Genomic DNA, 15,272 nt, shown 5'->3' on the forward strand with positions numbered 1-15,272 from the left:
GTGTGTGTGTGTGTGTGTGTCTGTGTGTCTGTGTGTGTGTGTGTGTGTGTGTAGAGCGATTCAGACCAAACTACTGGACCGATCTTTATGAAATTATGATTAAAATTAAATTTCCGAAATCGATTTAAAAACAATTTCATCTTATTCCTTGTCGGTTCCTGATTCCAAAAACATATAGATATGATATGTTTGGATTAAAAACACGTTCAGAGAGTTAAAAAGAATAGAGAAATAGAAAAGCGTGCTATCCTCCTCAGCGCAACCGAAACCGCGCTTTTCTGGATTGTTAATTTCACTGCCTTTGCCACGAGCGGTGGACAGACGTTGCTCTTGCGGAAAAAAATGCAATGCGTTCAGTTTCATTCTGTGAGTTCGACTGAGCTTGACTAAATGTTGTATTTTTGCCTTACGCGACTTGTTTTTTTGTTCTCGTAGTTGTTATTGTCGTTATTTTGATTGAATGGAATATTATGAATTAACAATATCGTCCCCTACATTATTATGTGTCTAAATAAGAGCACATTTATAAGTTTTATCTTGTCGCAAGTTGTTCTCCTCTATTGCATCATAAATTCTATGGCTTTGTAAACATGTCTTTGATTAAAATATTGTTTAAATTCTCCCGGGATTCAAGGATTGATATTGGCATAAAGGGGTACTTTACCTACCGTTTTAGCCTTGAAAGTCAGTGCTATGAAGCTTGTGTTATACTGATGTATAACAGTAAATGTATGTTTTAGGTGAGAGTTTTTAAGGATAGTCAGTCTTTATGGTATTGTTATTCACAAAGTGTATTTTAGTGTGTATGTGTGTGTGTGTGTGTTTGTGTGTGTGTGTGTGTGTGTGTGTGTGTGTGTGTGTGTGTGTGATTGTGTGTGTGAGTGCACGCTGTTGCTATTGTACATCGCCGTGAGCTCTAATGAGAAGGGGAGATTAATTAGTGTTCATTATTATTAGTATTATTATTAACGAGATGCGGAACTGGTTTATGTTGACAGGACTGGCCAGAGCCCAGCAAAGAGGAGGCAGAGCGGTTCATCAGAAACTACTACCAGTCGAACAAGATGGCGGGGCTCGTCAAGAATGCTGCGTACGACATGTTCTACCTGCCGCAAAAAATGGCGGCCGATTACGTCACGTTCTCGCGATACTTCATCAAACACGGCGTGATGGAGGAACTGGCTTTGCCCGCCATGTTGTTTGGGATTGCCAAGAGACCGGAAATACGGTTGATCCCCGGGAGAGAATTGTGGGGTGGTGGCAGAAACTCCCCGTGGTCTGCATACAACCAGACACACTTTTTTCTTCACCCGTTCAAACTCAAGTCTTTGTGGAAGCAAAAAGAAAGGTTGAAGACGTTCTGTGATAAACACATCGACACCTTGTTTTCTGAGTTGGCCAAGCACACTCCACACTAATCTCACACTTTTTACTTCACCCGTTCAAACTCAAGACTTTGGTGAAGCAAAACGGATGTTTGAAGACGCTCTGTGATAAACACATCAACACCTTGTTTTCTGAGTTGGCCAAGCACACTCCACACTAATCTCACACTTTTTACTTCACCCGTTCAAACTCAAGACTTTGGTGAAGCAAAACGGATGTTTGAAGACGCTCTGTGACAAACACATCAACACCTTGTTTTCTGAGTTGGCCAAGCACACTCCACACTAATCTCACACATTTTACTTCACCCGTTCAAACTCAAGACTTTGGTGAAGCAAAACGGAAGTTTGAAGACGCTCTGTGATAAACTGTACACATCAACACCTTGTTTTCTGAGTTGGCCAAGCACACTCCACACTAATCTCACACTTTTTACTTCACCGGCCGTTCAAACTCAAGACTTTGGTGAAGCAAAACGGATGTTTGAAGACGCTCTGTGATAAACACATCAACACCTTGTTTTCTGAGTTGGCCAAGCATACTCAACATTAATCTGAGCGTGAGGAGTCAATGAAAACTCTGTTGAACTCTGTTCAGTGAACGCAAAATCGTCGCGAACTCTTTTGCTATGAGTAGGCTTATATTTGTCTCGCTCAGTGTTTGTCAAGCACTGAAAAAAGTTGCTGTATCATCATTTATGAGGAAAAAATGTTGTAAGAATGAATAATGATGTTTGTACTGCCTGTCCACCATTTAACAGCAAGAGTTTGTTGAGTGTTAAAAATTATTGGAAAGAGATTATTAATATGAAAACTGATGTACCATGTTCAGGAGGATTCTGGAAGAGAAAGTTTAACGTAGAAATTAATGAACGATGTTGGATAATTGCAAATCAAGCAACACAAGAAACAAGGCTAATAGTATCACATTGGGAAAAAAAATGCACAACATTTATCCGACCAACATTCTCCTGTGTAAAATGAAAGTATCAGAAAACAATAATTGTAATTATTGTTTTGATTAGGGGTGTTGCAGGTAGCTTTGTTTCCTCCTTGGGGATGAAGCTACCAGGGGAAGGGATTGTGTTGGAGGTGCGGGTAGAGGGGTAGCCCTCCCGGTGCTCCCCCTTGGACCTCCCTAGTCTAGGACCCTGGGTCTTCGCGAGGTGGCCATTGTGGCGTAATCCCTCCGGACTAACATAACGTTTCCCTATCCCAAGACCGACCGTGCGTGGTCTATGACCACATCCTCTACGAGGTGACCCTATCAACTAGGCAGCGAAAGCCCCTAGGCGAAACACGGCGGGGTTTTGATTCAATTGATTATATTGAACATTTCCTTTTTGAATGCCCGGTTGTTCACTGTGAAGGAAATCACGAGTAACACTGTAACAGGCAGAGTTTGACAGTGATATCCTCCACGCTTTTGGAACGCTAACCAGAGATATATCGTGACATAGCAAAGTGTGTTGCACGCACTGTGAATGAAGCTCACTGACCGGGGATAGTTGACGTTGTACATCGCAACTAGGCTATTGTTACACTTTACCACTGTCCTTGGACATTGAGGGGTTGTCGCAGTAATCGGCCGGGAGGAAGGAAGCCCGGGGAGATGCGACAGTAAAGCACTTAACAGTGCGTCGTATACCCGGTCTGAGAGGGAGATAGTTGCCAGATTACAAGTGTGACGGATCTGAGAAGCCGCCGAATTATTATAACTCTAGACCCGCATAGCTGAAATTCGACGGGATTTCGCGAAGTTATTGCAAGGTTATGGTTGTCCGTATAGTTGGACCATAGAGGTCACAGGACGAAAGGAACTGAGTAGACAGAGGTCGCCAGTGGAAGAAATTAGTATTCAGATACATTTCCCAGTGAACGGCCATAGACGCTGTGTAATTCTGTGTATGAACAGAGTTAAAATAGGTATATAAGATCTTAATTACATGAGATATAATGAGTGTTTAGTAGGCAGAGCAGACGGTGATTTGAGTCTGCCGGAATATGAACTGTAACTGTTTTTCTGACTACACACGAGCCGTGATTCGATACCAGTAAAGTAGATAATTATCGTGTGCCTGTGATTTCACGGACTGTTTGTGTATTTCTCTATATAAGTGAAGGGTAGAGGGTTTTGTTAGTGAAATTGTGCACGGGATTGTAATCTCGATTTGTCTTTGCATCCAAACCTGTGAGTACCTAATTTTTGAATACCTAACATTTATGTTCATGATTGTGTGTATTTGTGTGTATGTTTATCGTAACTGTATAATACAGTGAAATAATACAGTGGAGGGAACCTACATTTGGAGTTGTGTTTGTTCCTGTATGATAGCGTACTAGCGCATTTGCATTAATTCAGATTCACAGATTTTGGAAATTTATTGAAAAATTTATTTTTCGTAATGTATGAAGTTTATATTCAATATTATTTTTAAATAACATTGCAACTCCTCTGGTTGCAGTATTATTTCCTGCCACAATACATTCAAAACCCCGTTGTGATCTAATCAAGTTTTCTTGCTAAATTTTTCAATGCGTGTCCTGTAATAAAAATACATTACATTTTCTCAAAAAAATCAAAAACATATTTTTTCTTTCTGAAGTCTCCTAAACCATGTACATTAAAAGTGACAATATTTAACAATTCACACATACCCATTTTCAGTTTCACATGAATGAGTACATCCATCTTTATATATAGTATAGATAGATAGAAGAGCTCTAAAACGATGTTTTGTTTGCGACTAATTAAGACTAAAAGTTTAATTGAAGACAAGTTAAACACTTTCAACTTTGATAGTCAAACAATGTTCTTTATCCTGTTGACAAAAATGTTTACTTCTAAAATCGTAATAGTTTAGTCAATAGAGCTCTTATTGCACGTAAATTTGACGAAGCCGCAATACAATCATAAAATTTAGCTCATTATTATTTAAACATATTTAATAGTTGGTTTGTTATCAATGAGGTTTGTTTTACAATTAAAAACGTACAGAAAAACATTTACTTTTTTAAAAATTACTTATGTTGTTTGTAGCGGTGAAGGTAGGGTTGTTGTTGTTGTTGTTGTTGTTGTTGCTGTTGCTGTTGCTGTTGCTGCTGCTGCTGCTGCTGCTGCTGCTGCTGCTACAGCCTAATGATGCTGAGAGGACTATCAAATCTCCTACGGTGAACAGTAGAAACTTGTTTCACCAGAACACCCACAAGATGGCAGTGTCAATCAAGGTTTTCGCAATGCTTCTGATTTGCATGATGCCTGGATCATTCGCGAGTAAGTACTTGTGTAACTTGCAGGACAAAATGTCTGAACAGAAGAGAGAGAGAGAGAGAGAGAGAGAGAGAGAGAGAGAGAGAGAGAGAGAGAGAGAGAGAGAGAGAGAGAGAGAGAGAGAGAGAATTGAACTTTATTATTGAACTTTATTTAACAAGGATTAAGATTTAAGGCTACGCCTTTTCTTACAATCTGTCCTTGGGACGCACAGACACACAATGATAAAATTGAAAAATTAAAGAGAGAGAGAGAGAGAGCTAGCTAGCTCCAGTGTGTGTGTGTGTGTGTGTGTATGTGTGTGTGTGTGTGCGAGTGTGTGTGTGTGTGTGTGTGTGTGTGTGTGTGAGTGTGTGTGTGTGACGTTCGTGAAGGTTGTTTTAAACATTAAACTTTTCATCATGCCTTTGTATTTTTTTTAATTTTTTTTTCTTCAATAAATAATAGAAAGCAGAAACTATCCCAACAAACATCAAATCAACTTATTGCGTTTGAAACAGCAACGTGTGTTTAGTCTCACCTTTAGCTGTTGTATCACTGAGGTCGGAACGTCCAAATCGAAGAAACATCTTCCAGAACCTCTCTCCAAAGGTGACTGACTTTAAAAAAAAGAAGAGAAACAGAGCGCGAAAAAAACGCCAAAATAGAAGCTATGAGGTCACGGGTAGGTTCTCAAAATTCTTACAGAGGAATCCAAAAAGTTTTTTAAGAATGAAGACTTTGTCGTCATGAGCAGCAGCAAATTACTTCTGATGTCCTGCCAGGCTGTAGTTTGACCCGACCTCATTTACATATCATACACACGTGTAAAAATATGGTTTAGTTATGAAACGGATAGTCTCTCTCGGGTACGTAGGGAAAAAATGTACGTTAAGCATTTGGGATTGTCGTGATCTCTTTGCATGAGTTTCTCGGTATTTTGCGGATTTTCTGTCTTTACTACTTACAAATGACCCTCATGGCTAACAGAGACTAGCTGAGCGTGTATCAATGCGCATTACCAGCGGGTATTCAATGCGCAGATTTCTGATGTTCTTCCGGAATTGAACATCGGTTATCTGACCAATCATAATTATGATGTGTTTCATTCCAAACCCAGCTTGATTGAACTACAATAGCCGAGCATCGCATACAACCATAGATTATATTACCACCCGTACGATTCTGATCACACTCATATTATTTTTACCTCAGGACAGACAGATGTTCTCAGTGCAGACCGTGAAGAACGTATGTTCCGGGCTAGAGACTGGCCAGGACACCATTCAACATGGCGTTCAGGTTCTTAAAGAAATCTTGGACCTTGGTCATATTCTTACCAAAGTAACTGCATGCTTGAAGCCCACTACTTGTCCCTTTGTGACGATTTATTAGCTATGTGGCGTTGTCCAGCAAATACAATAAAACAAAGAACACACTGACAAACGAACACGCGCGAAAGTTTTTCGACTGCCGACTATCTGACCAACCGACCCCAGTTTGTTAGGGCTGGTACAGTACCATCTAATGGCCCGAACACAAACACCGGTGCTCCGCAGACCGCGCTATCTAGTGTACTGAATACCAACACAGGAGCTCCGCAGGGAACAGTATTGTCACCTTTTCTGTTCTCCCTGTATACTGCTGACTGCAGGAGTTCTCACGGGTCGTGCTTCATCGACAAATTTGCTGACGATACTGGACTTACAGGACAGATTACTGACGACAATGACACACACTACAGACAAGAAGTTAGCAGCTTTGTGGACTGGTGCGACGAGAATTACCTGGACTTGAACACAGGAAAAACTAAAGAAATGATTTTTGACACTAGAAGAAAAAAGGTAGCACACAAACCTATCGTGATAGCTGGTGTTGAAGTCGAACAGGTTGAAAGCTATCGCTACCTAGGTGTAGTGATCGACAACAAGCTGTCTTGGCATGCCAACACTGACCAAATCTTGAAGAAAGCGCACACGCGCATGTACTGTCTAAGGAAGCTTAGATCGTTCTCTGTTCGTAATGACATCCTGCAAATGTTCTATCTGTCCACTGTTGGTAGCGTGTTGACATATGCATGTGTGTGCTGGGGGGGTAATCTTAGTAAACAGGATAGTGACAGGCTAGAAAAGCTAGTCAAGAAGGCTGGATCTGTTGTAGGCAGGAAGCAAGAGACCATTGAATCAGTTTGCCAGAGACGACTGACTGACCGACTGACCTCAATTTTGGCTGACGAGACACACCCACTGAAACCTGAATTTGACTCTCGACGCATTGACAGGAGTGGTAGACTGAGGGCTATGGTTGCTAGAACGTCACGTTTCCGCAATTCTTTTGTTCCCAGAGCTATCCATGCTTTCAACCAATCACATGTTAGAGGCCTCTATCATGTTTCTCTGTCATAATTATTACTGTACTCTGTTGCTGGGTTATCTCCCAGCCAGCAAGACATTAGCGGCCGATAATCGGCCGAACACCCTTCAAAAAGTCGGGCCGGTGACGTCAAAACATACGACGCGGGTGTTGGCCCGACTAACTTTTGCAAAGAGGCAACGAGGCGGCCGACAGGCGGCCGAACACCTGTACTATGGCGGCACGCATCCGGTCCGATGTTAATCGGCCCGATGACTTGTTGGACCTGCGGCCCGACACCTTATGCCGACATCGGGAAGATATCGATTTCAGCGGGAAGACATCGGGACGATGTCGACCCGCAGGTCCAACAAGCCATCGGGCCGATTAACATCGGACCGGATGCGTGCCGCTATAGTACAGGTGTTCGGCCGCCTGTCGGCCGCCTCTTTGCCTCTTTGCAAAAATTAGTCGGGCCAACACCCGCGTCGTATCTTTTGACATCACCGGCCCGACTTTTTGAAGGGTGTTCGGCCGATTATCGGCCGCTAATGTCTTGCTGGCTGGGTGCAGCTACATCAGTATGTACCCCCCCCCCCCCCTCCGCCCCCCAAGTGTAACAGGCAAAATTCACTTAAAGCTACAGCTACAGCAGTACAACCCCCCTCCCCCCAGCGTTACAGTGGAAAACAAACCCGCTACAGATACAGATACAGCAGTATGTACAACCCCCCCCCCCCAGTGTAACAGTGCAAAACACAACACCAGCTACAGATACAGCAGTATGTAGACCCCCACCCCCCCGCCCTCACTGTAACAGTACAAAACACACCTACAGCTACAGATACAGCCGTATGTACAACCCCCCCCCCCCCTCAGTATTACAGTATAAAACACACCTACAGCAACAGATTCACCAGTATGTACAACCCCCCCAAGTGTAATAGTGCAAAAATTACTTACAGCTACAGCCGTATGTACACCCCCTCCCCCTTAGTAACAGTACAAAACACACCTACAGCTACAGATACAACAGTATGTATACCCCCCCCCCCCCAATGTAACAGTGCAAAACACACTTACAGCTACAGATTCAGCAGCATGTACAACCCCCCCCTCCCCCAACCCAAGTGTAACAGTGCAAAAAACACCTACAGCTACAGCAGTATGTACCCCCCCCCCCCCCAACTGTAACGGCACAAATCGCACCTACTGCTACAGATACAGCAGTGTGTACAACCCCCCCCCCCCCCCCCAGTGTAACAGTGCAAAACACACCTACAGCTACAGCATTAATATGTACAACCCCCAACCCCCCCCCCCCCCGCCCCCACTGTAACAGTACAAAACTCATTTACAGCTACAGATTCAGAATTATGTACACCCCCCTCCCCCCGCTGCCACCACTGTAACAGTACAAAACATATAACACTCCACCCCCTTCCCTCGTGCAGAGTGCAAAACACACCTAGAGCTACAGATACAGCAGTATACACAACCCCAACCCCCCCCCCCCTCCCCTGTGTGCAAAACACACCTACAGCTACAAAAACAGCAGTATGTTCAACCCCCCCCCCCCCTACTGTAACAGTACATAACACACCTACAGCTACAGCTACAGTTACATCTATGCTTGGCGCTGGTGGACAATATTCACTTTTTTGGCCAAAACCGCCAGTTTTGGCCAAAAAAGACAAAGATTTGGCCAAAAAACCCACACATTTGACCAAATAAAATAGATTTGGCTATAACTTTTTTTTGGCCAAAACTTTCTATGTAAAAGTTTTGGCCAAAACTGTTTATGTCAGCTAAAACGGGAGATTTGGCCAAACTTCTGCCACAAAAAGATTTGGCCAAAAAAAGATTTGGCCAAACAAAATAGATTTGGCCAAATCTTCACTTTTTTGGCCAAATCTTTTTTGTTTGGCCAAATCTTTTTTTGGCCAAATCTTTTGTATTTGCTGGCGCTGGTGGACAATATTCACTTTTTGGGCCAAATCTCTTTTTGGCCAAAGCTTTGCTTTTTTGGCCAAAACTTTGCTTTTTGGCCAAAACTTTGCTTTTTTGGCCAATACCGCCAGTTTTGGCCAAAAAAGTGTGTTTTTGGCAAAATAAGTGAATATTGTCCACCAGCGCCAAGCAGCTTGGCGCTGGTGAACAATATTCACTTTTTTGGCCAAAAACGCACTTTTTGGCCAAAACTGGCGGTTTTGGCCAAAACTGGCGTTTTTGGCCAAAACTGGCGTTTTGGGCCAAAACTATACTTTTTTGGCCAAAACTTTGCTTTTTTGGCCAAAACTTTGCTTTTTGGCCAAAACTTTGCTTTTTTGGCCAATACCGCCAGTTTTGGCCAAAAAAGTGTGTTTTTGGCCAAAAAAGTGAATATTGTCCACCAGCGCCAAGCAGCTTGGCGCTGGTGGACAATATTCACTATTTTGGCCAAAAACACACTTTTTGGCCCAAACTGGTGGTTTTGGCCAAAACTGGTGGTTTTGGCCAAAACTGGCGGTTTTGGTCAAAACTGGCGTTTTTGGCCAAAACTATACTTTTTTGGCCAAAACTTTGCTTTTTTGGCCAAAACCGCCAGTTTTGGCCAAAAAAGTGTGTTTTGGGCAAAAAAAGTGAATATTGTCCACCAGCGCCAAGCAGCTTGGCGCTGGTGGACAATTTTCACTTTTTTGGCCAAAACTATAATTTTTTGGCCAAAACTGGCGTTTTTGGCCAAAACTGGCGTTTTTGGCCAAAACTGGCGTTTTTGGCCAAAACTATACTTTTTTGGCCAAAACTTTTCTTTTTGGGCCAAAACTGGCGTTTTTGGCCAAAAAAATGAATATTGTCCATCAGCGCCAAGGGGTACTCAAAGATTTGGTCAAAAAATGAAGTTTTGGCCAAAACTATTTTTTTGGCCAAAACTTTCAATGCAAAAGTTTTGGCCAAAAAAATATCTGGCCAAGTCTAAAACATTTGGCCAAAACACTTTTTTTGGCCAAATGTTTTAGATTTGGCCAAATATTTTTTTGGCCAAAACTTTGCACTTAAAAGTTTTGGCCAAAACATGTTTTTGGCCAAAAACACACTTTTTGGCCAATAATGTACGTTTTTGGCAAAAAAAAGTGTGTTTTTGGCCAAAAAAGTGAATATTGTCCACCAGCGCCAAGCATATACATCAGTATGCACACCCCCCCCCCCCCTCAAGTGTAACAGTACAAAACACACCTACAGCTACAGATTCAGCAGTATGTACAACCCCCTCCCCCCCCCCCCCCCCCAGTGTCACTGTGCAGAACACACATACAGCTACAGATTCAGCAGTTAGTATGTACACCCCCCCCCCAAGTGTGTAACAGTGCAAAACACACCACCAGCTACAGATAGATCAGTATGTACCCCCCCCCCCCCCAAGTGTTACAATGCAATACACACACCTACAGCTACAGATACATCAGTATACATACACCCCACCCCCCAAGTGTAACAGTGCAAACCACACTTACAGCTACAGATTCAGCAGTATCATGAGTATGTACTCCACCCACCCCCCCACCCCCCCCCCCCCACTGTAACAGGACAAAACACCTACATCTACATATACAGATACAGCAGTATGTACTCCCCCCCCCCCCCCACCCCACTGTATAACAGCAAAACTAACATTAAAGCAAAAAAAACCAAAATCACTTACTCGCTGGATCCGTCGGTTGTCCTCGAGTTGACGTTAACAGCTTGAACACACCTGTAGGTTTCCATCCGTCCTTGGCTACACAATTTTAACTTGTCAACTATCACCGCCACCACGTGGCACTGGGACCAGCACTCAGATTGAGATCCCGAGGCGACATTCGTCTCGGATAACATCCCAGCCAGCAAGACATTAGCGGCCGATAATCGGCCGAACACCCTTCAAAAAGTCGGGCCGGTGACGTCAAAACATACGACGCGGGTGTTGGCCCGACTAACTTTTGCAAAGAGGCAACGAGGCGGCCGACAGGCGGCCGAACACCTGTACTATGGCGGCACGCATCCGGTCCGATGTTAATCGGCCCGATGACTTGTTGGACCTGCGGCCCGACACCTTATGCCGACATCGGGAAGATATCGATTTCAGCGGGAAGACATCGGGACGATGTCGACCCGCAGGTCCAACAAGCCATCGGGCCGATTAACATCGGACCGGATGCGTGCCGCTATAGTACAGGTGTTCGGCCGACAGGCGGCCGCCTCTTTGCCTGTTTGCAAAAGTTAGTCGGGCCAACACCCGCGTCGTATCTTTTGACATCACCGGCCCGACTTTTTGAAGGGTGTTCGGCCGATTATCGGCCGCTAATGTCTTGCTGGCTGGGTGCAGCTACAGCAGTATGTACCCCCCCCCCCCCTCCGCCCCCCAAGTGTAACAGTGCAAAATTCACTTAAAGCTACAGCTACAGCAGTACAACCCCCCTCCCCCCAGTGTTACAGTGGAAAACAAACCTACAGATACAGATACAGCAGTATGTACAACCCCCCCCCCCCCCCCCCCAGTGTAACAGTGCAAAACACAACACCAGCTACAGATACAGCAGTATGTAGACCCCCACCCCCCCGCCCTCACTGTAACAGTACAAAACACACCTACAGCTACAGATACAGCCGTATGTACAACCCCCCCCCCCCTCAGTATTACAGTATAAAACACACCTACAGCAACAGATTCAGCAGTATGTACAACCCCCCCAAGTGTAATAGTGCAAAAATTACTTACAGCTACAGCCGTATGTACACCCCCTCCCCCTTAGTAACAGTACAAAACACACCTACAGCTACAGATACAACAGTATGTATACCCCCCCCCCCCCCAATGTAACAGTGCAAAACACACTTACAGCTACAGATTCAGCAGCATGTACAACCCCCCCCTCCCCCAACCCAAGTGTAACAGTGCAAAAAACACCTACAGCTACAGCAGTATGTACCCCCCCCCCCCCAACTGTAACGGCACAAATCGCACCTACTGCTACAGATACAGCAGTGTGTACAACCCCCCCCCCCCCCCCAGTGTAACAGTGCAAAACACACCTACAGCTACAGCATTAATATGTACAACCCCCAACCCCCCCCCCCGCCCCCACTGTAACAGTACAAAACTCATTTACAGCTACAGATTCAGAATTATGTACACCCCCCTCCCCCCGCTGCCACCACTGTAACAGTACAAAACATATAACACTCCACCCCCTTCCCTCGTGCAGAGTGCAAAACACACCTAGAGCTACAGATACAGCAGTATACACAACCCCAACCCCCCCCCCCCCTCCCCTGTGTGCAAAACACACCTACAGCTACAAAAACAGCAGTATGTTCAACCCCCCCCCCCCTACTGTAACAGTACATAACACACCTACAGCTACAGCTACAGTTACATCTATGCTTGGCGCTGGTGGACAATATTCACTTTTTTGGCCAAAACCGCCAGTTTTGGCCAAAAAAGACAAAGATTTGGCCAAAAAACCCACACATTTGACCAAATAAAATAGATTTGGCTATAACTTTTTTTTGGCCAAAACTTTCTATGTAAAAGTTTTGGCCAAAACTGTTTATGTCAGCTAAAACGGGAGATTTGGCCAAACTTCTGCCACAAAAAGATTTGGCCAAAAAAAGATTTGGCCAAACAAAATAGATTTGGCCAAATCTTCACTTTTTTGGCCAAATCTTTTTTGTTTGGCCAAATCTTTTTTTGGCCAAATCTTTTGTATTTGCTGGCGCTGGTGGACAATATTCACTTTTTGGGCCAAATCTCTTTTTGGCCAAAGCTTTGCTTTTTTGGCCAAAACTTTGCTTTTTGGCCAAAACTTTGCTTTTTTGGCCAATACCGCCAGTTTTGGCCAAAAAAGTGTGTTTTTGGCAAAATAAGTGAATATTGTCCACCAGCGCCAAGCAGCTTGGCGCTGGTGAACAATATTCACTTTTTTGGCCAAAAACGCACTTTTTGGCCAAAACTGGCGGTTTTGGCCAAAACTGGCGTTTTTGGCCAAAACTAGCGTTTTGGGCCAAAACTATACTTTTTTGGCCAAAACTTTGCTTTTTTGGCCAAAACTTTGCTTTTTGGCCAAAACTTTGCTTTTTTGGCCAATACCGCCAGTTTTGGCCAAAAAAGTGTGTTTTTGGCCAAAAAAGTGAATATTGTCCACCAGCGCCAAGCAGCTTAGCGCTGGTGGACAATATTCACTATTTTGGCCAAAAACACACTTTTTGGCCCAAACTGGTGGTTTGGGCCAAAACTGGTGGTTTTGGCCAAAACTGGCGGTTTTGGTCAAAACTGGCGTTTTTGGCCAAAACTATACTTTTTTGGCCAAAACTTTGCTTTTTTGGCCAAAACCGCCAGTTTTGGCCAAAAAAGTGTGTTTTGGGCCAAAAAAGTGAATATTGTCCACCAGCGCCAAGCAGCTTGGCGCTGGTGGACAATTTTCACTTTTTTGGCCAAAACTATAATTTTTTGGCCAAAACTGGCGTTTTTGGCCAAAACTGGCGTTTTTGGCCAAAACTGGCGTTTTTGGCCAAAACTATACTTTTTTGGCCAAAACTTTTCTTTTTGGGCCAAAACTGGCGTTTTTGGCCAAAAAAATGAATATTGTCCATCAGCGCCAAGGGGTACTCAAAGATTTGGTCAAAAAATGAAGTTTTGGCCAAAACTATTTTTTTGGCCAAAACTTTCAATGCAAAAGTTTTGGCCAAAAAAATATTTGGCCAAATCTAAAACATTTGGCCAAAACACTTTTTTGGCCAAATGTTTTAGATTTGGCCAAATATTTTTTTGGCCAAAACTTTGCACTTAAAAGTTTTGGCCAAAACATGTTTTTGGCCAAAAACACACTTTTTGGCCAATAATGTACGTTTTTGGCAAAAAAAAGTGTGTTTTTGGCCAAAAAAGTGAATATTGTCCACCAGCGCCAAGCATATACATCAGTATGCACACCCCCCCCCCCTCAAGTGTAACAGTACAAAACACACCTACAGCTACAGATTCAGCAGTATGTACAACCCCCTCCCCCCCCCCCCCCCCCCCCCCAGTGTCACTGTGCAGAACACACATACAGCTACAGATTCAGCAGTTAGTATGTACACCCCCCCCCCCAAGTGTGTAACAGTGCAAAACACACCACCAGCTACAGATAGATCAGTATGTACCCCCCCCCCCCCCAAGTGTTACAATGCAATACACACACCTACAGCTACAGATACATCAGTATACATACACCCCACCCCCCAAGTGTAACAGTGCAAACCACACTTACAGCTACAGATTCAGCAGTATCATGAGTATGTACTCCACCCACCCCCCCACCCCCCCCCCACTGTAACAGGACAAAACACCTACATCTACATATACAGATACAGCAGTATGTACTCCCCCCCCCCCCCCCCCCCCCCACTGTATAACAGCAAAACTAACATTAAAGCAAAAAAAACCAAAATCACTTACTCGCTGGATCCGTCGGTTGTCCTCGAGTTGACGTTAACAGCTTGAACACACCTGTAGGTTTCCATCCGTCCTTGGCTACACAATTTTAACTTGTCAACTATCACCGCCACCACGTGGCACTGGGACCAGCACTCAGATTGAGATCCCGAGGCGACATTCGTCTCGGATAACATATCATCAATGTGCTGTCCAACTTGCGAATGTCTCTTCTTTCGATATAACTTGAACTAAGAAAACAAATAAACTTCGCTCACGCGGGAAAGTAGCAGCTAGCCGGCCATGTTCACACTCAATCTTGTTTGTACCGTAAGGAAAGCTATTAGAGTATTTCAAGTATATGATGGCGTATTTTTAAAATGTAAAACTCATGGTTTGAGCTCATGCTGTATTTGATTGCAAATATACAAACAAAACTTACAATTAATTATCCTACTCCTATGTGAAAAAGTCAACAAATATGAATAATTTAGTTTCGCATTTGCAGAGTCATGTCACGCCGTTCCCGACGCTTGAACAGGGGACGTAACAAATGTTAAAATAATGATAATAAATTCAAGTTGTTATCTCCCGTAACTCTGCATATTTTTATCGACAGCAACATTGCGTCGGGCCGATGTCGGGGTTTATTACATACATTTGCCGAGTTTTACACACAGTCAAAACGATATCGGCGCGACAACGGACGTCGACACACGACATTTGACGACGTCACCCGACTGAAATCGTCAGTCGGCCGACGAAAGCTTGCTAGCTGGGTATCATCAATGTGCTGTCCAACTTGCGAATGTCTCTTCTTTCGATATAACTTGAACTAAGAAAACAAATAAAC

At 43.9% G+C, this 15,272-nt stretch overlaps 2 protein-coding genes across 3 annotated transcripts in view; one reads left to right on the top strand and one right to left on the bottom strand.

Moving 5' to 3' along the window:
• LOC138979954 (uncharacterized) overlaps positions 1-3,690 on the top strand; it is a 52,609-nt gene extending 48,919 nt beyond the window's left edge. For both annotated transcript variants that reach the window (XM_070352721.1, XM_070352720.1), the window contains exon 5: positions 999-3,690. In XM_070352721.1, coding sequence (XP_070208822.1) covers positions 999-1,418 — 420 coding nt within the window. In that variant the 3' untranslated portion in view covers positions 1,419-3,690. The remainder of the gene's footprint in view (positions 1-998) is intronic.
• The window catches only part of LOC138979499 (anaphase-promoting complex subunit 6-like), a 32,300-nt gene continuing 18,462 nt past the window's right edge, over positions 1,435-15,272 (bottom strand). Inside the window, exons 5-6 of the mRNA XM_070352209.1 lie at positions 4,411-4,551; positions 1,435-1,517 (exon numbers count right to left, since the gene is read on the bottom strand). Coding sequence (XP_070208310.1) covers positions 1,435-1,517; positions 4,411-4,551 — 224 coding nt within the window. The remainder of the gene's footprint in view (positions 1,518-4,410; positions 4,552-15,272) is intronic.

Source organism: Littorina saxatilis, linkage group LG11 (assembly GCF_037325665.1).
Source record: "Littorina saxatilis isolate snail1 linkage group LG11, US_GU_Lsax_2.0, whole genome shotgun sequence".
NCBI lineage: Eukaryota > Metazoa > Mollusca > Gastropoda > Littorinimorpha > Littorinidae > Littorina > Littorina saxatilis.